The 23,624-nt window shown below is 43.6% G+C and overlaps 2 protein-coding genes across 3 annotated transcripts; both read left to right on the forward strand.

The window, feature by feature from the left end:
• Positions 1-4,608: 4,608 nt before the first annotated feature.
• On the forward strand, positions 4,609-5,526 carry LOC120689659 (glycine-rich cell wall structural protein 2-like). The gene has a single exon (XM_039972021.1). The coding sequence runs from the start codon at positions 4,636-4,638 to the stop codon at positions 5,212-5,214; it is 579 nt and encodes a 192-aa protein (XP_039827955.1). The 5' UTR covers positions 4,609-4,635; the 3' UTR covers positions 5,215-5,526.
• A 1,008-nt stretch (positions 5,527-6,534) lies between these two features.
• LOC120689660 (zinc finger BED domain-containing protein RICESLEEPER 2-like) lies at positions 6,535-9,501 on the forward strand. 2 transcript variants are annotated; one of them, XM_039972023.1, is made up of 3 exons: positions 6,535-8,508; positions 8,740-9,142; positions 9,266-9,501. In XM_039972023.1, exon 1 carries the CDS (start codon positions 6,728-6,730, stop codon positions 7,784-7,786), a length of 1,059 nt encoding a protein of 352 aa, XP_039827957.1. In that variant the 5' UTR covers positions 6,535-6,727; the 3' UTR covers positions 7,787-8,508; positions 8,740-9,142; positions 9,266-9,501. The 2 variants fall into 2 exon arrangements, with proteins under 2 accessions (XP_039827957.1, XP_039827956.1); XM_039972022.1 differs by having other exon boundaries at positions 8,740-9,501.
• The last annotated feature ends 14,123 nt before the right edge of the window (positions 9,502-23,624 follow it).

Consider the following 23,624-nt stretch of genomic DNA (forward strand, 5'->3'; position numbering starts at 1 on the left):
TGAGAATTCCACTAAATGGATTGAAGCCATGGAAGATGAATTAAGGTCTATGAGTACTAATAAAGTATGGGATTTAGTAGAAATTCCCGAAGGAGTCAAACTAGTAGGCTGTAAATGGGTCTACAAAATCAAACGTGATTCCAAAGGGAAGTCGAACGATTCAAAGCTAGGCTCGTAGCAAAAGGGTTTACACAGAAGGAAGGAATTGATTATAATGAGACCTTTTCTCCTGTGCCTACCAAAGATTCATTTAGAATCGTCATGGCTTTAGTAGCCCGTTTTGATATGGAGCTACATCAGATGGATGTTAAGACTGCATTCCTAAATGGAGACTTAAATGAAACAATCTTTATGGCACAGCCAGAAGGTTTTGCCATAAAGGGTAAAGAACATATGGGATGCAAATTGAAGAAATCCATTTATGGACTTAAGCAAGCGTCCAGGCAGTGGAACCTTAAATTCGATGAGGTCATTAAAAAATTCGGATTTAAGGAGAATGATGTGGATAGTTGTATCTATGTCAAAGTTAAGGGTTGAAAATTAATAATTCTAGTACTGTATGTGGATGACATACTGTTAGCATGCAACGATAAGAACATGTTGCATGAGACTAAGAATTTTCTTTCATCCAACTTTGATATGAAGGATCTTGGTGATGCCTCATATATCCTTGGCATTGAGATACACCGAGATAGAGCCCAAAGAGTACTGGGATTATCTCAGAAAGCTTATATCGAGAAAATACTTAAGAGATATAACATTGATAAGTGCAACACTTCACCTGTTCCTATTCAAAACGGCGATAAGTTAATCAAGCGCAATGCCCTAAGAATGACTTAGAAAGAGAAAGAATGAAAAATGTTCCTTATGCACCAGCTGTCGGAAGTATGATGTATGCATACGTCTGTACGCGTCCAGACTTGGCATTTGCAACCGGAGTTTTTTAATAGATATCAGTCAAATCTAGGATGGGCTCACTGGTTAGGTGTCAAGAAGGTGTTAAGATATTGCCAAGCCACTAAAGATTACATACTCATATATAAGAGGACAGACAATCTTGAGGTTGTATGTTACACTAATGCTGATCTTGCTGGTGATGAAGATGATAGAAAATCCACTTCTGGATATATCTTCACTCTGGCAGGAGGAGCAATTTCATGGAGAAGTGGTAAGCAAGGTGTAACTGCTGCATCTACGATGCAAGCTGAATTTGTGGCATGTTATGATGCAACAGGACAGGCAGTGTGGCTTAAGAATTTTATTCTGGCATTAAGAGTTGTGGATAGTATCTCTAGACCTATCACAATGCACTGCGATAATCAATCTGTAGTATTTTTTTGTGCAAACGATAAGTTGTCTGGTGCTTCTAAGCACATTGATCTCAAGTATCGTGTCGTGAAAGATAGAAACCGAGACCGCACAATTAAGATTGAGCATATAAGTACTACAACAAATATTGCGGATCCGCTCACAAAAAGTTTATCACCATCCCTCTTTCAGAAACATGTACTAGGTATGGGTTTGGTTGATACTTTTGATCAGGTCCTGGTTCAGGGCCATTAATATTTCCCCAGATAAGAATAAGAATCCTGACAAAGTTTTTCAGTAAGGCTATGGGTAATGATATCCCAGTATGTCGTTGTGCTGCTGACGATGCATTGGTCTGGTACTTGCTGATTTACGGAGGATGGATTTTAGTTTAAGTTAAATATAAGTTAGTGACCGAATAAGTATTAAGTTGAAGTTAAGAATAAGTTGTTGACCTTCGGTTAAGGGGGAGAATGTTGGATCTGTTTTTGGTTGACCTCGGTCAACAACAGAACCATGAGAAAAGGGGTCGATCTCACCCCGTGAGACTCGGAAACGGGAAACAAACCCAATCCGCGATTGCCTTGGTCGGGAGGCAAACCTAAGCCCATTGGGCTCGGCCCTGGTCCTACAGTGCTTATAAATAAGAGGGGGTTAACCCCAAGATCATCAATCTAATCTATTCCACCACCACCGATCATTCAGAGCACTGGAAGGCTCAGAAGCGCGAGTCCCATGCCCGGGGTAGTGCCGGTGGCGACCTGAAGGCCGCCGCTACCCCGAGAGGACGCTCAAGGAGAGTCTGCGCTACGTCCCCGACTCCGTCCACGCTGTCGACGATGTGATGCCTACACCTACTTCCAGCGGCGCCATGGACACCACTACCGCTGGTATAGGACCGAACTCTATCATTCCGCATTAGTTAATGTACTAGGTGTGATCTACTTTGGATTAGTGATCCTGGTTAAGCAAGTTCATCCTAAGTTTTGTTAGATCAATCCTAACATGCACTACGCTAGTTCCCATGGCGTGGTGCTACAGTAAAGTAATTGTAGTAACGCTTTAGTTTATGTTGTCATTAGCTGTGCTGCAATTGATTAGACCAGTGTAACCAAGTAGTCGCCCCTCGCCATCCTAATGGTAATTAGGCTAATCCCAGTGCAAAATTTCAATACACGATTACCAAGAGTGATATATCATCAAAAGACTTTTGAAACTATGGATGAAATGGGGTCTCCCTATGCATAGTTTCATTTCACGATTTTATAGGTGAGCCATTGCATTCAATTACTATGAATGTGATTGGGTGAAATCAGATGAGATGAAATTCTCTAGCCCCCAATGCTACTTTCATCAAGTTTCATAGTCTTGGAAACAATGCAACCCAAATTTCATCTAGATGAAACCCATTTCTTCTCTCTTCATAAATTTCTTGCCATGTCATCATTTTTGCCTATGTGGCACTTTATTTAATGTAAATAAAACCTCTATAAAACTTTCACTGGGACTGGCCTTAAGCAACCGGCAAGAAGGGAGCTAAAGAAGCCTATCTTCAGCTCGATCCTAGCGTTCCAGGACATCTCTTTCAGCAAGGTCCAGACATTTCCAGTATCATACACTGTAGCTATAGTCGTTGGTGGTGGTATTTCCTTTTCTTTTCTTTTTTAATTATAGACATCTAAGATGAGACCGGAAGACATGGCTTCTTTGTTACATGTTGCTTAGGTTAACTAGATGATCTGCTTGTACTTCAATCTGCGCCCTCGATCTTACAAAGCAAATGGATGATTAATAAGGCCTAACGATTCATTTATTGCTACTAATACAACTTGCATTGTAGTCATTAATCGTGTTAATTGTCTCTCGAGTTATGTGCTCATCAAAGTCAACTACGAAAACCTCGAGGTCATTGCCTCTGCAATGTCAGCCACGAGTAGAAATGTCCATCAGTCCGTCAGTGGATGTAATGCTTGTGTTGATTATTGTAAAATGTGATGTTCAGAGTTCATCCAGACCATCGTTTACTTCGACTCACAGCTACTATCATGCATGTGCTTGGTCCCTAATAACAACGTTGATCCCCGTGTTTAATTACAGCGATCGGTTTGGTGATTTTTTGGTTGTTGTGCCACTAGTTGTTCACGTTTCAGAGACTTTAGGCTAATCCTAATAGCAAGTATTATAGTTGGCTGTAAGCCGGCTAAATAATGAGGTGGAGGAGAGAAGAGAGGAGAGAGAGGGGAAGCGGGCTGTAAGCTTACAGTCTGCTTGGGAGACATGTGGGCCATGTATTAATTGTGAAGAGCTAATTATTGTACAGGTGGGCTGAGAGAAAGCTGCAAGAATCCTTATAGCTGACTTGTTGGCTGTATTATTATGCAAGTTTCATAAAGATTTCATGCATATTAAATATAGTGACACGTCAATAGTTGTGATGGGGATCTTGTTTCGTTCGCGAACTTAAATGTACCTAGAGGATATGGCACTCTATGAAATCGTGTAATGAGATCCTGGCATCCAGAATCATTTGCTGAAGGTTAATCTGCATACTCATTTGGTACGCACACATTCGTTTCGAAAGTATTTAGAATGAAATGGTTTATCTATAAGTTAAAAAAATGTTCTAGGAAAGGAGCATATATAATCCAACAACGTCGCATATATATTTTCTCTGCTGCTACTTGAAATGGCATATGCAGTATGTTAGGTAAGGTACTGCCCACTCCATTGTGAAACATATATAATTTCCCTATATCCACGAATAAATACTCAATAATAATAAGTAAACTACGAGGAATATATGGAATTATGCTATGGAGCCCATTAGACAAAACAGTTCAGCATTCAAGTCATTCACATCACTAGAAGCAGTGAAAAAGTATGAAGAACCGTAATATTTCAATGGATGTTTCTTCCTTCTTTTTTTTTTGAAAACTAATACATTGATAAACTGCTTAAATTAGAAGAATCAGGAAGGTTCAATTTAAAGGGGTCGTCGGTCTAGACACCTATGATCATATTAAACACCACACCTTGGTGCTTTAGATTCTACTATATATGATCCATGCAGATGACTTCAAAGCAGCTTGTTAAAATTAATCACAGCACCGGAGAGGAGAGCAAACCAAGTACAAAGAAAATTTGTTATCACATCGCTTCTTGCATACATGGTGTAGTCAAGTCAAGGAGCTCCACGAATCCAATTGGCTTTTAAAAAGCTCCACTTGATCTTCTACAACCACTGCATGGCCTCAAGGTACTATAAATAGACATCATGCTTTTCACTCAAAACTCATCTCGACTTAGAGTCTTAGGTAGTAGCTCACAATGGCAGGCACTAAGCTAGTAGCACTTGGGTTCATTGTCCTCATGAGCATGGGGATAGCTAATGCTGTGAGGGTGGCTAGATACTCTAGTGCTGATGGAACGGGTACAGGAGGTGGTTGGGGTGGCGGGTATGTGAATGGTGGTGGCTCAGGATTTGGGAGTGGCACGGGGTCTGGTGAGAGCGTTTCGGGTGGTGCCCATGCATCTGCTGGAGGCGGTGGTGGAGGCGGCGGCGCTAGCCAATACAATGGGTCTGGGTACGGTGGAGGGTCTGGATCAGGTTCAGGTTCTAGTCAAAATAGTCAGGATGGAGGATCTAGTTATGGAGAATCTTCCAGTGCTGGTGGTACCGGTGGCGGCGGCGGTGGAGGACAAGGTAATGGTAATTGGGGATCTAGTGGTCATGGCGAAGGTAGTGGCACTGGATCTGGTTCGAGCTATGCTAACACGTACTGGTCTGGGCCAAGTTATGCAAATGCCAACGCTAATGGCAATGGCGCTGGCAAAGGCAATGGTGAGAATGGTGGAAGTGGTGGTGGTCAGGGAGCTGGATCTGGGTTTGGTGATGCCAACCCCTAGTTTCTGCTGCCTGGTCACATCAATTGTGTGGAGCCCAACTTTTGTTGTTTCACGGCACAACTTTTATCATCGTAATTTCATTACATTATAAATTTAGTAGATGCAAGTTAATAATAAAAGGGCTCCACCGCTCCAGTCAATATGTATAATGTAGAGTCCTAGTGTAAGGTCGGTGCAACTTCTGATGAGGAGACGCACGTGTTGTAACCATGCGGATATTTCAGAGGAATAATATTCTCCTGTCATTTTCTCAACGTTCTCTGTAATCTTGTATGCTTATCAATGCAATGGTGGTCCTTTATTGTTTACTCACCATTATTTCTGATGCCTACGACATGCATGCACATCAGAATATTTAAATTTATTAGTAAGTGGTGCTCTGAAACGAATTATGTGGTCTATCTCGTGACATGGATTCTTCAAAGAGAATTTAAAATTCAACTTGTTAAAAGAATTCAAAACTGATTATTTTCATGTCCCTGACAAACTACACAAGCAAATATTTATGCTAAGCTGGCTAACATAATGAACGTTCGATGCCATGCTTGTACGCCTGCTAACGTGGCAGGGCGAAACAGGTTTTTTGGGGTGGGTTCCATAATGGAGTGTGTATAGCTGGGTGAAAACAGGTCCTCCAACCTGACGGGTCGTGGAGGGTTGAGTTCACAAAGAGAGCAGGTTGGGGCAGGTTGGGAATTGGTGTGTCCTCCCCGTGCTCCCATCTCATGATTCTAATAGAAGCACCGCTGCCGCCAGCTCGCTGCCGTCGTCGCCGTGCCTCTGCTCCAGGCTCCAGCGTCTTCTCCAACGTCGGTAGCAGATCTAGGTGCTCTTCCTCCAGATCTGCTCCCCATCTTCTCATTCGCGTCATCTCATTCTCCTTCCCCTCCTCTTTCTGCTTCTTGATACAATGATGGTGGTGGAGCAGTAGATCGAAAAAGGAGCTGGCCACCGCCAGGCTGCCAGCTGGCCACCGCCCGACTGCCGGCTGAACTGCCGGCAAAGGTGAAGGGAGGTGCCGACTGCCGAGGGAGTGTGCACGCGACCGGAGAACCTAGGCTTCTCATCACTGGTGACCACACCAACACCAACACCAGTCCCACCCACCCCCTGAACCCCACCGCAAGCACCTCCATCTACAGACAGTGAGTAGCCGGTGGCCCCCCTCTCATGCACTTGTTCAGTTCCTACAGGCTGCAGCTAAAGGATCTTGTTTTAGTTTGTGTAGGCTGCAGGCTTGGTTTCATATTGGTCTCCAGATATGTTCTAACTATGTCCAGAGACTAAACAATTGTTTCAGAATGGGTTAGTACGAGACTAAAATTGTATTTTTCACTTCCGCAGTTTTGCTGTTACAAGCTAATTATATGCCATTTCCGAAACAGATATCGCTAGTCTTCCTTCAAAAACATTTGGAACCAGTGATAGCACCAACCATTCATCACAGACACCAACTAGAAGATCCAAGGTTTGGGAGAATTTTGAGCCAGGGTTGATTGAAGTGAATGGTGTCATGAAGGCAGTGTGCAAATATTGTGGAGCTAAGTTGACTACGGGCAACAAATCAGGTACAAACAACCACCGAAATCACATTGCTGAATATTGCCCAAAAATCAGTACCGAAGATAGAAAAAGGTTTCTTGATGCAGTGAAGAAGCATTCATTAGAAGGCCCATTTACCTTTGACCCACGAAAGAGTCGTGAACTAATGATAGAATGGTGCATTAGTGCTGAGGTTCCATTCAATAAGTTCGAGGATCCTAAATTTGAACCATGGATGGAGTCATTGCAGCCTACTTTAGAAAGCATAGGGCGTCAAACAATTCGTAATGATTGTGTGTCTATGTTTCAAAGAATAAAAGATGATTTGCGAACTGAACTTCAAAGCACTAATTCTCGCATCTACTTCACGTCTGATCTTTGGACATCAAACCAAAAGTTAGGATATATTTGTTTGACTGCCCACTATATTGATCCTAACTTTGTGTTGAAGAAAAAGATCATTGCTTTCAAAGATGTGAAGTACCCACATAATGGTTTAGCAATTCAGGAAGCAATTACAACATGTCTGATAGATTATGGAATAAAGGAAAAAATGTTCACTATCACTCTTGACAATGCTGGCAATAACAAAACAGCTTGTGATCTTCTGCAAGAGAGTGGGAAAGCCAATTTGTCATTTGGTGGCCAGCACCTTCTTGTTAGATGTTGTGCTCACATACTAAATCTTCTTGTCCAAGATGCTATAAATGTTGCCAATAGTGTCATAGAGATAATAAGAGATCTAGTTAGGCATATCAATTCTTCACCATCACGAATCCAAGCTTTCAATGAGATTGTTGAAAGGGAGTGCTTTCCTACAAAGGCTGGCTTAGTGCTTGATGTACCGCACCATTTGAATTCAACGCACGACATGATTCTTGAGGTAGTGGAGTATAAAATTGTTCTAAAGAGGTATGCCACTGCACAACAGCAACCTGTTCCAGAAGATGAAGAATGGAGCAAAGCTGAACTTGTGGGTGACTTCCTTGGGGGATTTTGCAGCTGCTACAAAGTCGTTCTCAGCCAATAGGTATCCTACGTCTCACCTTTTCTTGGACAATGTTCTATGTATCCACGACGCTTTAAGAGGTCAACAGTGGCAAGAGAATATGGTAACAAGAGATTTGGCTAAGGCGATGGACAGAAAATTTGACAAGTACTGGGATGGTAATTATAACATGGCCCTTGTTATATGCACCGTACTTGATCTAAGGAAAAAACTTGATTACCTTGACTTCCTTTATGATAAAGTAAGTCAGAGCTATCATGACAGGATAGGAAGTGTGGATTTGGCTAAAGATTGGTTGATTAAGTACTACAAAAGTTATGCAGCTGATCTTAGGAGATATGACACAAGTACAATGTCTCAATCTGGTCCATCTAGAAGCTTGTTAGGTTCACCTGTGTTGGTGCTGGGCAAAAGAAGGCTGGATGAAGAATTCACTCAATTTAGTTCTCAGAGAAGAGGTACTAGTGTTGACAAGTCTGAACTGGATGCTTATCTGGAAGAAGCCCCTATAAGGGGTGACGAGAATTTTGAGATTTTGAGTTGGTGGAAAACAAACTCAAATAAATACCCTGTGTTATCACTTATGGCAAGAGACTTTCTAGCCATACCCTTAGCATCGTTTCTTCAGAATCCGCATTCAGTTTAAGTGGTTCAATTCTTGGTGACAACCGAAGCTCGATGATTCCACAAACACTTGAAGCTCTAGTTTGCTGCAAAGATTGGCTTTATAAATACCAGTGAAGGTATAAGTCTTCTTATATGTGCTTCACTTTTTCCTAGTATTATAATCCGCAAACATTGGTGATCAGCACTGTACTTTCTGATACAATACATATGTCTTAGCATCTTTACCATAATTGCCCTTTTTCTCGTGTTACAAAATTTCTAGTATTATATATTTTTTGCACAACCTATCCAGTAGTATATCACTTTCAAGTACTGATATAATGCCATTTTGTTGCTGACCTTGGCAGACAGTGGCGGAGCACCCGGTAGGGCAAGGTGTGGCGGCTGCCATACCTCAGATTTTGCTAGGTGCACATAATCAACTTATATCATTAAGTGTTTAAGCCTTCAAAGCATTAGGAAATATTCTGCAGCTTATATTTTTGTTACTGCCGAGTTATGCCACACCTTGATTCTTGTCTGTCCTCCGCCACTGTTGGCCGATGCACCACAGGTTTGATGATGCAATGTATGATGATGTAATGCAATGTCTGATGATGTTGCCGGAAGCTGTGATGTGAGTTTGCCCTCGAACTGTCAGTGTGCAGCGGCGTTTGCTTGTGACTTCTGAGCACATGAAGCTTGTGGATTCCTTTTGAGTTATTCCACCTGGTACCTGTGGTTTGCAAGCTGATAATTGGAGGAGGCATAGTATTCTTTCCTCAAATTCATCGTGCCAATTTACACTTAAGTTCACTGCTGTTTAAGGCCAGTTGTGGTCTCTTCTTTCGTTCAAAAAAAAAAAGTTGTGATGTCTTCTAGATTGGTTTGCAGGAACGCTTTGGATTCAGTTCGAATTTAAACCAAAACCTAAAGTGCTTAGTGGGCTAGATGTGTCTGGACCTTTTTTTTTTCTTGCATCGATGCAAAATTGAACAACATCGGGAAATGGCGGATCATGCTCTGAGGCTCAAGGGATGTGTAGGTCGAAGTGCAGCAAAGATCACAGTGCAGCTCATGGTTTGCCGTTCTGAAATTTGGACTTACTAAAGTTGTGTTCTGATTATCCAGTGCTAATCTGACTTATCATTGTGATCTTCTGATTGTATCTGCTATTAATTTCTACAACTGAATGAGGACTTGCAGAAAAGCGATCAGTAGCCTCGACGAGCTTTCTAGTTTCCACTGTCTATGTCTGTTAGTGCAGAAGATTGTCAGCTGATTGCTTTCTGGAAGCTTCATGTGCTCATGCGTCGGAGGCTGCAACAGCAGCTGCTGCTCCACAGGTTTAACCCACAACCACGGGGCGGGTTGGGACAGGTTTTAGTCATTAACACAACCATAGGGTGGGTTGGGGCGGGTGTAATCATTAAACATCTGGACAGGATCGGGGCGGGCAATTAAATATTCGGGTGGGGGCGGAGTAGGTGAAGACCTGCTCTGACAATGGGTAGGGGCGGGAGTGGGGTGGGTTTGTCCCCATTAGCAGGCGTACATGCTTGGGAATTGCTTATTAATTATGTAATATCATTTTTTTTCATTTGTGCAGATACTTTAGCATGGATAGTTAATGGGGAAATTTGAAAAAAGAGAAATTTGTGGAAGTCACGGCTTAAAGTATGAAACGGAAAAAAGATTTCCATGATTTTTATTAGACGGAGAAAAATAAAACAATTGCCACGATTTTCGAAAGGTAGCCACTTCAAGGTTGAGTTTTCTCACTTTAATTTGTTTTTTAGACTAATCATAGGGCAGTTATTGGACAATAATCTTGTTTGATTCTTAACTCCTCTTTATAAGTAGGAGACTGTAGGTTCGAAATCATCCCACCAAGTAGAGAACTCCCTCATTGCCACTGGAGTCTATGCACTTCACTTCAATGCCATTGAAATTTTCCTCTTCCCTTCAGTGTCATTATTCTAAATTTGCATTCCCCTTGTTGCCATTTCTGTAAACTCCGTTAACTTTCCGTTAAGTTTGGCACTCATCACAGCTAGTCACCGTGGAACGGGAACACCTCTACATTCCACGTTCCGGGAACGCGGGAACATTTTCGTTCCCGTAGTGTAAAAATGCATCCCAAGTGTCGTTCCCCATTCCACGTTTCTCGATCCGTCGTTTTGGGAACTTCGGTGACTATGACGTGGTCTCGACCATGTGCCTTGCTCCAGCTACCGGGACCTGGAGCTGACGACCATGGGGGCAGCACTCCCGCAGTGCACCTTCATCCCTGGCGTTGCCGTCAACACACCAGCCACCGCCACATGGTCTCCTCTTTGCACCTATCTAGGGGTGCAAATGTGTGATCCTTAGGTGCACCTCCAACCCTACTTAGTTCAAATATTTATACCACTTCTCCATTTTGGGATCCTATTTTGAATAAGTAGCAAATATTTAAACTTAGAAGGGTTGAAGGTGCACCTAAGCCTGCAGGACGTATGGAAGATTGCCCTGCTCTGATGCTCTGCACCGCATATTGGGAGCGCATAACACAGAGCTGGCCCGAGTGCCCAATGCAGAGTCGCAACTCGCAAGGCCTCTGGCGCTTGCTCGGATGCAGCTACGCGGTCGGTCCACCACGTTCGTGCTCACAACGCTTCTCTAGTAGGTTCGCCACCGAATCGGGCAGGTATGTATGCAGCTGGGAAAAGATAGGAGAATCGGGTGCGTATGGTGTGCAGTGCAGCTGGGAAATGATACGAGAGGGAGCGGTTGCGGGCAAAGGTGTCAGTGCAACTCCAACAGACTAGGTAAAAATCCTATCTAAGTGAAGAGGTAAAAGACTAGGTAAAAAATAAAAAAATTCTTAAAGGGTGGGGGAACCGACAGCCTCGCCAAATCTTGACTCTCCGTACTCAAATCTCTCATTTCAATGGCTGGCGGCGGTGGGCCAAACGTGGCCGTGTACGTGTGCCCGGAGAGGCAGTGGTAGAGTGTCACTACACGGTGCTCGGGGAGGCACCGTGTCCAACACAGCTGGGCGGAGCCGGCGTGCACGGGGCGCGGCACAGGGGCACGCGCATGCAGCCCGTGACAAGCAATAGCATGGTTGCTGCAGTGTCATGAACAAGCGCGGAAACTTGCGGAACATGATGGAACGAGGGAAGCACGAGCGGGTTGGGCGTTCGGGCTACCCGAAAATTTCGGGTTGGGTATTTCGGGTTTTGAAAACTCTAACCCAAATTTTTTCTAAAATAAACAAAACCCGACATTTCGGGTACCCGACATTTTGGGTTCGGGTTCGGGTTTACCCGAACAACCCGAACCACCCTTGTGCAATGTCGCCGCTCGAGCTCGATGCCGACCCTTCCCGCATGCGTTGCGGCCGACCGGCTGCCAGCGCCCGCGGCTCTGCGCTCCCAGTGCGCGGCAGAGTAGGCGTGTCTGCGGCCGCCGCTGCAGGCCTGAAGCGGCGAAGCCCCACCCGCCGCCACCGCCAGCAGGACTGCGGAGCCGGGAGTGGGAGCCAGGGGCATGAGAGGAGGCAGATCTGGCACCGGCGGCGCGGACTCGAGCTTCTGGCCTCCTCCCGCCGCCAACGCCGAAGGTCCACCGCCGAAGGCCCACCTGCTGCCGCCGGCAGGACTGCAGGAGCTGGGGCGTGGAGGAGTCGGATCCGGCGGCCGCAGACTCGCTTCTAGCCTCCTGCTCTGGTAGAGAGATGGAGGGGGGAGAGAGAGAGAGATGGAGACATGGTGGGCCGCGCTAGGCAGGAGACGGGAGACGTACGGGGGCTAGCGGTGTGTCCGTGCGTGGGATGGTGGCCTGGTGGGAGACGGGGCCATGGGGGTAGGGTTATGGTTTGGTGGGCTGCGATGGGGAGCTAAAGAGATTAGGTGGGCTGGGCTGGGCTGGGAAAGGTAAAGAGGTTTGGTGGGTTGGGCTGACTGAAAATGTTTGAACTGGGCTGTTGTTCGGTATTTCGAGTACCGTGGCCTGATACCCGAATTACCCATAATAATTTCGGGTACCGTGGGTTGGAACCCGAAGTAGAGTTCGGGTTTTTCGGGCTCGAGTTTTTCAGGTTCGGGCTCGGGTTTTTCGGGTTCGGGCATCGGGTTTCGGGTTATCTGCCCACCCATACACGAGCATCAGCGCATTACCTAGGTTGATTTGATGTCACACCCTAAAATTTTTGAATTTCTGGATGTGATTAAAGTAAAAATAAAACAACAATTTTGTCATAATTTTAAAATTTTCCCAACATTTATTTTCTTTACAGGAAATTTAATATAATATATATATATAATTAGTTGTTTTTCTAAATCAAGTGAGGTTGATCTATTTGTTTTGCACTCATGCCGTTTTTGCATGGTTTTATTGCTTGAGTTTGCTTTGAATTCGAATTCTCTGAATTTGAATTTACTTGTTCTTAACTCAAAAGGGTTTTACCTTTTCCCTCTCCACTCTTTTAGCCGAGCCCAACTCCCTATTCCTTTCTCTTTTCTTTTCTCCCTACAGCCCAGCCCAGCCCAGCAACCTTTTTTTCTCCTCCAAGCAGTCTAGCCCAAATCGGCCCAGCTTTTCCCATGGTCGGCCCAGCTCACGCCCCCCTCCTCCCTCTGCCGCCGACGGGTGGGACCCGCCTATCGGGTCCATCCCCTCCCCGTGGTCGGGCAGGACTCTGCCGAGTCCGACCCGGCCTGGCACGCGCCACCGTGCGTGCCGCTTTGGCACGCATGCCAAGGACCCCCTGGTGCCGCGCAGACCACCCTTCGAACCTCTTTCGCCACAGCCGCCGCCCCTACTTCAAACCCTAGCCACGGCCGTCATTGGAGTTCCGCTCGAGCTTGGCGGTCGCAAGCATATCGCCGCTCCGCCACCTCGTCGTCGTCGTCATACTGCTGCCGAAGCTTCTCGTGAGGGTGAGGATGCTCGCCAACCCCTTTCCCCTCTCTCTCGCGTCCTCACGCCACCAAATTGCTCGCCAGAGCGAGTTGCCCGCACGCCACCGCGGTGCGCCCTGCTCTACTCTCCGTAGGCCCGAATCGATCCCTTAATCATGTTCGCCGCGACCTCCTCGACCAAACCCGAGCTAAAACCGAGGTTAGATGGCCGATTCTGGCCATCGCCGACGAGCCCCCGCCGCGGATCTCGCCGCCGGCAACCCTGCGCCGCCGCCCGCTCCGCCCGATCCACCCAGAGCCGCCGGATGGAAATCAAACGGCTCAGATTAGATTCCATCCGGGGTCAACAGAGCTGATACCGGTCAACCCTCTCATGCATGTTTTGCAAAAGAGCCCCTTTGGTTTCTACAAATCAGCCCGCCGCCATCTCAGTTCAAAACAATTTACAAATCAATCTTTTTCTTCCGTTCTAGCCCCTGAAATCTATGGTTAATCACAAATAGTTCCCTACAGCCTTTTTTATCCATAGTTTTCATGTCTTAGATCCGTTTCGATCCGTTTTTGTTGTGTTAGCTTTGTTTTAGCGTAAGCTATCGTGTTGCAGCGTCGTTGTGTTGTAGTTCTTGTTTTAAAATTAAATATAGATTTAATTCGATTAATATCTATTTCCAATTAGCTTTTCTAATTTAAAGCAAATTAGGTTTCTACTCTAGCTTTCATAATTAATGTTAACTTGATTAATATGAATTCAAAAGTGTTAGTAATTTAATTTGTTAGTTCACATAAATCCTATAAATATATATGGTTAGATGCTCCTACATATCTATTCTCTAATTAATTATTTAATTAGTATAATTTCTACATAGGTAATTAAATATAAAATTTGACTAAGTTTTACATCGATTTTATAAATGCAAATATAAAGTGAGTTAACTATAATCAAGGATATTTCTTTTAAATGCCCTTCACATGTGGTTTCTAATTAAAATAAATAAAGCTTTTCTTTGTTAACACAAATCTTTCGATAGTTGTTTCTTTTCAACCGTAGCTCCGTTTTTCTGTGTTCTTGCGCTTTCGTAACCGTAGCAGCGAACCCTATCCTTTAGTGCATTCTTTTTAAGCATTTCATTTGTTTTGGTGTATTGTTCTTAGCTGTACTTTTTGTTTGCTTTGTATGTTTGCTCGGACTTTTTGTAGGAGGCGTTGGGGAGGGAGATAGGGAGGTGGGTGCGCTTCGGGTGCGGGGGATTTAAGATCCATGAAGGGAATCAGCCGGATTTGCCCGGCAATGGCAAGCTGCTCGAGCTCGGTTGGCTCTGCTCCAGGAAGAAGGGAGGAGGAGGGAGAAGGACGGTGCAAGAAGAAGAAGAAGAAGAAGAAGAAGAAGAAGAAGAAGAAGAAGAAGAAGAAGCCTGCAGGCAGAGGGAGAAGAAGTCCGCGCACCTTGCGGGAGGGTGCGGGCGAGCGAGGGAGAGCGATATGGCGAGGCAGAGCACCTCTACAAATTGGCCGAGCGTCTAAGAGCGGATGGCGAGGTGGATAGCGAGTAGAGGATCGGAGTTTGGCTAGTCTATTGGATGATGTTTTTACCTCTTTTTTTTCTTCTTTTTTTACTGATCCAACTAAATTTGGCTAGTCTTTTGGAGATGCTCTCAGGGAGAGGAAGTTAACAGATTTTGACGGAGATGCAACTAAGGGAACATAAATTTAAAGTAGTGGCGATGAAGGGAAGAGAAAATTTTTAATGGTACTGAGGGGATTCATATAAATTCTAGTTGTAATGAGGAGACTTACTCGACGTTTATGCACATTTAAGGTATTGAGTTCGAATCCTACCCACTCCATGGGATAAAAGGAGCAATTATGTACTAGTGAATTATTAGTTGTGCAAGCAGTAGGTTGGTCACACTCTCCCAATACGTGCTCAGATCCAACGTGACCCAAAGATGTTTCCTTCCGTATTTTGCATTCAACTTTTTAGAGCATCTCCAGCAGACTAGGTAAAAATCCTAACTAAATGAATAGGTAAAAGCCTAGGTAAAAAAAACAAAAAGCTTCCAAAAGCGTGGAAGAACCAACAGCCTCTCCAGATCTTACCTCTCTACACTCGAATCACATCCACGTGAGAACTTTTGTTACTCACTCCCATTCTCCCTTACTCACATGTGTGGGCCCTGGACCCATATCACCGGCCAATTAGAGGTCACCGGCCACCAGAAGCGGGTATGGCAGCGGCTGCAGGCGAGGCCGGCACCCCCCCACGATGAGGAAGGCCGCGCGAGTGCAGCAAGTTGGTCGCCGGCTATGGGTGAGCGCCGGAGAGGGGCGGCGCCATGGCGTATGGCAGAGATGGCCATGGCCAAGGCATGGAGCTCGCCGGCGGTGCGCTGTGGGAAGACCGAGGCAAGGTGGAGGCCGGGAGAGGTCGGCAAGGTTGTGGCGGTGCTCGATCAGCCCGCGCGGGACTCGGGCAAATCGACCAGCGGCGCGGGACCCATGGTGCTGCTGCCTGGTGGGATCCAAGGCACTGCTCCCTGGTGCTCCTGTCCGGTGGGATCCAAGGCGCTTCTTCCCGGCGCTGCTGCCCGGAGACGGTGGGAGTGGGAAAGCTACGATGGGAGGATGATAGCGGGAGGACTCCGACACCTGGCTGCAAGTCGCGACGGCGGGAGGGTGATGGCGAGAGGACGACGACTGTGTCCACGCCGCTGCTGCCCGACGATGGTGGAAGGGCGACGGCGGGAAGGCGATGGCGCAAGGGTGAGCACGAGAGAGGGAGCGCGGCGTGGGGGAAGGCGATGGCGAGCAGCGTTGGCTCGCAAAAACTGCCGAGCAAGCGGAGTGTTTTGGCTAGCCGAATCCAGAGGCTGATGGATCCCAAATTCAGAGGATTTTTCCAAATTATATACCTATCCACTGAGTTTTACAGAGCCTCTTGGAAATGCTTTTAGTATCTCTAATCTTTCTCGATCCTATTCTCTTCCAAGACTCTTGAAAATATAAGGTGTGCAACAGATCAGAATTAACCTTTTGCTACACAAACTACAGGAATTCCTTCCACTACAAAAAGAAAAACGGCAAAACATTTAAACCACTCATTTGGCAAATTAGCCGCTTAGCTTGATGCTCATACAGTCATACTAGTGGTTTCATGGCCCAGTTTTGCCATACGCTAGGGCTGAAATAATAGATCAGTAGGCGCCAGGTCTCTGGCATGGTTTTTCACTCCTCGGGGAAACTTTCGTTTCTACTAGTGTAATTTATTTATTACTGTGTGTTGCAATTGAGAAGATAAGGATCCAAATTGTGCAATGCTTAACGTGGCATAACTAAGCATGCAGCTTATGACAAGGCGTTAATTAGCATTTTAAGTTGTTTAGGGATATGAAACTACCATTGGCAAGCAATTTTTATAAAATACTACATACACTTAAGATCTAAAAATAACAATTAAATAGAGGGCTATATATAGATTTTAGTGGCAGGATCCTCAAACCTCTATTATCACCGTTATAACACACCATTTCTACTACCATGATCAAGTGACAGCTCTGCGAAACTGCAATAGCCCGTTATTTAAAACATTTAAAATACACTGCTACATAGGGGCATCCTATTTTTTTCTGGGATGGTCCTGAAGATAACTCACTTCTACAAGTAGAGCGGGCTCGGTAGCAATTCACTCGCTCATGAATACATTTTTTGGGGCGGGTGATGGCGTCACCCATCTCTAAAAATAACATCATTTTTAGGGGTGGATGATGCCATCACCCGCCCCTATAAATATATTTTTAAGGGTGGATGATGCTATTTTGAGGGGTACATGATGGCATGACCCGCCCTATAACTTGTCTCATATAAAAAAATATAACATTTTCATATGATCTCGGATGAAGTCAAACTTAATACTAAAATCATAGATGTTGATGAGACCTAAAATTTATAGTTGATAACTTTCGGATGTAGAGTAGTTTCGTATTAAAGTTGTAATGGTAAGATCTAAAATTATATATTTTATACGTTATTCATTTAACACTAACTAGGATTGAAATATTATTTAATAGTTGTCCTACATATGGCTATGACCATATAGTATCGCATAGAACTCTAAGTCATACTTTACCACAAATATTAACCTTTATATATACTGAAATATATTTTGCATACTTTTCCTGTATCTATAGTTTACAATAACCATAGTGTAGAATTTTTTTTAATTTGTTCTGTTATATTTAAATATTTTAACAATTTTTTTAATAATATAGAAAAGATATTTTCAGGAGCAGGCAATGATGTCACCCGTCTTTGAAAATAGATTTTTAGATGCGGGTGATGGTGTCACCGGCTTCTACAAAATGAATTTTAGAGTTAATACAAAAGAATAGCATATCTCGTAGAATCTTAAGTGACTGCATAGTGTGGTGGAGAGTAGGGTACACACGAGACATGAGGTAAGCGGTACGAACCCCAATTTATATAAGTGTGCATATTTCGTCAAAAAATCGTACCTCGTTAGTAGAGGGGCCTGTGGTGGTGGTCGGTTGGCTGGGATATTTTTTCCTTTTTATTTTGGTGCTTTCAATTATTTTTTCTAATTTTCTTTACTTTTGGGAAATTGATTCGTAGGGGTCGGTCATGGACTCACCTACCCCTACAATCGATTTGTAGGGATTGGTTAGACCATGACTCACCCCTCCAAATATATTTGCAGGGACGAGCACGCTATCCGTTCCTACAAATAGATATTTCTAGCTATGAGAAGTAGGGGTGGGCACCTCACCTGCCCTAAAGAAAATATTTTTACCCTTCCCTAAAATCCTTTGGTAGTAGTGATAAGTTGTCAGAACATTCTTCACTCAAAAGTATAACCTGTTCTACAGTTCTTGAGACGTTTTTTGATCTTTAATGCTCCTGTTCTAACCTTAATTATACTAGTAAATGAGGAAAGCAGAGTGCATTCTTTTTCTACCATACAGCTAAGAGGAGACTAAACGGCATGCCACCTCGATATGTTACATGTTAGTATCATCCTGGTGCTTTCTTATTATTAAGTTATCTCTTAATATAATTACTATGAATCTCGGAGATCTGGTCATTAGTATATAAATGATCTTTAATCTTTGATATTAGTCCCGACTATTGTTTGGCCCGGGACTAATGAAGGCTTTAGTCCCGAGTTCAACGGCTAGGGAGCGGCGAGGAGCTTTAGTCCCGGTTGGAGCTACCAACTAGGTCTACTTTTAATCCGAGTTGGTGGCTCCAACCGAGCCTAAAAGTCATGAACATTTAGTCCCAGGTGGTAACACCAACCGGGACTAAAAGTCACTGTTTAGTCTCAGTTGGTGGCTCCAATCTAGACTAAAAGGGACTTTAGTCCTGATTGGTGGATTCAACCAGGACTAAAGGACCAACCGGTACTAAGGATCCTTCACGATTAGCTTAAAAGGAAAGCATTCTATTTAAAGTCACATGTGTTGTGTAGATAGGATGATAATAAGAAGCTATACGCGAGACAAGAGGTCTAGGGTTTGGATCCTAGGTGCGGAGTAAATTTTTTGACTTACACACACCCTTTATTTCCGGATGTGGGAACTAAGACTAATAATCCGGATCTTTAGTCCTGCATTCATAGTCCCAGACTCCCGGTTCCATAACTTGACTAAAAGGGGTTGGGAACGGGGACAACAAGCCAATTCTGTACTAGTGGGTGCTCGTTTTGATTGTCATGTCACTAGTTTATTTTCATGTTAAACGAAATTGGAGAGTGAAAATATATCGACATCCGGAGTAATTACTGAAGTACAGATCTGCTTTATTGAACTTGCATTGCTTAGTGACAGCCGCTATCGTCATTGGCGCCCGTTCTTGCACAAACCAGTAACGATGATAGGATTACCACTACCCCAATCCATTTATAAACCAACAGTGCTAATTAGAGTACTCATATAGTCATATGTATGACAAATGTACATAGTTCATATGTCATTCACTAATTCCGTATCATGTATGGAACATCTGCAAGAGTGATGAAAATTAAAGTTCGACTCGTCAAGTTTTGTTTCAAGAAATAGCTCAAGTAATTAAGTTTTTTTTTTGCTGGGCGAATGTGTAGAACTTGGAATTCATGTTTGCTTGTATAACATCTTCGAGGACAAAAGGTATGAGATGGATATATAGTATTAGCATGGTACTTGGTAGGGGCATATGTATGTTATTTCTTACTCCACCTGTACTCGGGATGTCTGCTATCATATATTCGAAAGTATTAATTAGGCTTATCATATACGAAAATGGTCAGTTAATTTTGTATGAAAAACAGTTTCAAATAATGCTTATATTTCAATAACAATATTTTAGAAGTAATGGGTAGGTTGTGTGTTGGGAGTTGGGACTACTGATATGTAAAATTTCTCGACACCTGTACTCTCTCTCTCTCTCTCTCTCTCTCTCTCTCTCTCTCTCTCTCTCTCTCTCTCTCTCTCTCTCTCTCTCTCTCTCTCTCTCTCTCTCTCTCTCGTGCATTGGGTTTCCCTATGATTCCTCTTGATCTCAATCGAAGTCACCAACTTTATATCCACCGAAGGCCGCATGTCCCTCAAGCACTATAAATATAATAAGCACCCATCTCATCTCAAGCTTTAGCAAGCTTGCTGATAATGGCTGGCACTAAACTAGTTGCTCTTGGTTTTCTTGCCCTCCTAAGCATTGCATTATATTATTAGCAAATGCAGCTGGAGTGGCTCGGTATTCTGCATCTTCTGGGGTAGGCACAGGACAGGGATCGGATATGTGTTAAGCCGGTGCTGGCTCAGCAGGTTCTGGACACGAACGGAGCAGCCGGGCAGGTTTTGGTGAGAATGGTGGAAATGAAAAATCTGCACATGCAGGTATGCGTCTGAAACGAGATTAGGGCGGAGGTGGCGGCGGAGCACGATATGAAGGATCTGGATATATATGATGCCAGAGACCAATCTCAGGCAATGGTTCTAGTACGTATTGTGAAAGCTGGTGATAAAGGTGGAGGAGGACAAACTGCAGGTAGCAGGTTACAACGGATCTAGGAGTAATCAGAGATAAAGTGCACCTTAACTTGGAGGCAGAGTAGACAATGCAGAACAAGTGAACAACACAACCAAGAAGTTTGTGATCATCACTACTCCCTTCTATTTCTTGAATATTAGATATAAATAATTATACTTCCGCTTGTACTGCAGCCTATACTTTCGCTCCCTCCTGTAGAACTATATCTATATACCTATTACTAAATCGAGTAATGTTTCCACCATAAATTTTGATTTGGTCGTCTTGCGTCATTGAAAGGTGGGTCTTAGTTTATCCCGTATGTAAGTCCAACTAGTCTTTCATCAATCGAAATTCTAACCCACTACTACAAAAACGTTGATTTGTCCCGGTTGGGAAACCGCTGTTGTCCCGGTTTCCCAACCGGGAACGCCTGTCCGGGACAAAAGGGGGTGCCCTTTTGTCCCGGGTGTGGCAACCGGGACAAAGACCTTTTGTTCCGGTTGGTAACACCAACCGGGACAAAAGGTGCAGCCAGCGCCCACGTGGCTGGCGCACCCTTTTGTCCCGGTTGGTGTTACCAACCGGGACAAAAGGTCTCTTTTTTTTCATATTTTTCTTTTCTCAATTCTTTTTCTATTTCAATTATACTTTTGCATTTCAATTAAACTTATGTATTGGAATTCAGTGTGTATGATCTCTACTAATATATACATATATATATAGTTACTTATATAATATTTGTCCTAGATAGTTTTCATATATAAATTAATTCACTTATATATATATGTATACACATATCTATACATGTGAATTCCTTTACATATGAAAATGTCTAGGACCAATATTATATAAATATATATATACACATATATATTATTGGAGTGCTTATATATATAATACATACATACTCCATCATATTTGCATAGGTATATTCGTTCTTAATTACATAGTAGAATTTGCCTTTTGGAAATTTAATACATACATACATACTCATAAATAGAAATTTAATACATAGACACACATATATATTTACATAGTTATATTCGTTCTTAATTACATATATACGCGTATATTGTCATATTTACTGTGATTGTCAATATTAGATATTCCATCATAGTAGAATTCGCCTTTTGGATCGAGGACTTGCTCAACAATAAATCCGGAGAATTGTTCTTGAATCGCCATAATCTTTTCCTCCGGTATGAGTTTATCGCGCATCTCCCCGACCTATGGAAAAAGGGGATAATTAATTTTGACTAATTAAAATATGAGTTCAAATATTAACAAGTTTTTTTACTTACTTCCTCCTCCCAATCTGTCCAGCCCTTTGGAGGACCTACCAGACCATGGATGTTCTCGCATACATAGTATGCGCACAATACAGTGCCTGGTTTCTGCCTCATACACTTTAAGAGAGAAGAAATTATCAGGTATTTACATGAATATATAATAAAACTAATGAATCGTGCAACGAATCATCCAAGCGCGTACCGGAAAATCTGTCTTGATCTTCAATTCCTTGTCAAATTTGCCTGGATGATTTTTAGCGAATTCTTTCCAAACCCTGTGCATGATTAGAACAATTATAGTCAAGTAACAAAGTGATTCAAATTATCGGTCATGGACGGAGTAGTGGTAGAATTACTTTTTCATCATGTTAAGAAGATTTTCGTATTGTTCTGGAGGTCTCCTCAATGAGTCCATAACCACGAGTAGGCTCTTCTCGGGAATTATGACAATTAGGACAAAGTGTCCACTGCAAGATTATACGGAGGCAGTTCTTGGTAGTTAAGGTTTAAACAATTCGATTATAGAATAGAAAGAGTTAACGGAAGGAATCACTCATGCAAAGTTGTAAGGAAACAATATCATTTGATTGTTGTGATGAACGCTTATGTACTTGAACAGTGAGTCACGATGACCCATATATACAACCTTCTTACAGTGAGTCAACCATATATTATCGGTATCATCTAAACAGTGTGTGCATGCTTTGTATCCCTTGTTCGAATGTCCTGACAAGTTACTAAGAGCAGGCCAGTCATTGATCGTTACGAACAGCAATGCTCGTAGGTTGAAGTTTTCCTGTTTGTATTCATCCCACATCCGTACACCTTCATCGCCCCAGAGCAATAAGAGTTCTTCGACCAATGGTCTTAGATACACATCAATGTCATTTCCGGGTTGCTTTGGACCCGGGATAAGCACTGGCATCATGATGAACTTTTGTTTCATGCAGAGCCATGGTGGAAGATTGTACAGACAAAGAGTCACAGGCCAAGTGCTATGACCACTGCTCATCTCACCAAAAGGATTCATGCCATCCGTACTCAAACCGAACCTTATGTTTCTCGCATCCAAATCAAATTTAGGGTACGTTCTATCTATTTTTCTCCACTGCGACCCATCAGCGGGGTGTCTCAACATCGAGTCTTTCTTGCGTTCCTCTTTGTGCCATCGCATCAACTTAGCATTATCTTTATTTCTAAACAGACGCTTCAAACATGGTATTATAGGCAAATACCACATGACCTTCGCAGGAACTCTCTTCCGGGGAGGCTCCCCCTCGACATCTCCAGGATCATCTTTTCTAATCTTGTAACGCAATGCACTGCATACGGGACATGCATCCAAATTCTCGTACTCGCCTCGGTAGAGGATGCAGTCGTTGGGGCATGCATGTATCTTTTGCACTTCCAGTCCCAAAGGACAAACAAGTTGTTTGGCTTCATACGTTGTGGCAGGCAATTCATTGTCCTTAGGAAGCATTTTTTTAACAAGTTTGAGTAATTCACCAAATCCCTTGTCGGATACACCATTTGTCGCCTTCCATTGCAGCAACTCCAAGGTGGTGCCAAGTTTCTTAAATCCATTTTGACAATCTGGGTACAACAACTTATGGTGGTCCTCTAACAACTTCTGGAACTTCAACCTCTCCGTTTCACTCTCACAGTCTGCCTGCACATTGTGCAATGCTTGCCCCAGATCCTCGCTGGGATCATTTTCTGCTACATCTACTTCGGGCTCTTCCATGGGAATATCGTCATCGAATGCACCGATTCCAGCATTCCCGGGAAAGTGGTCGTCAAAATCTTCTTCTTCATTGTCTTCCATGGTAACCCCCTGTTCTCCGTGCTTCGTCCAACAAACATACTTTTTCATGAAACCATTTGCGAAAATGTGGCTGTGTAGGATTCTTGAAGATGTGTAATCCTTGTTATTGTTGCAATGAACACACGGGCAGCACATAAAACCATTCTGCTTGTTTGCCTCAGCCACAGACAAAAAATAATGCAGGCCATCAATGAATTCTTTCGAACGTC

The sequence above is a fragment of the Panicum virgatum genome, chromosome 9N (genome assembly GCF_016808335.1).
Source record: "Panicum virgatum strain AP13 chromosome 9N, P.virgatum_v5, whole genome shotgun sequence".
NCBI lineage: Eukaryota > Viridiplantae > Streptophyta > Magnoliopsida > Poales > Poaceae > Panicum > Panicum virgatum.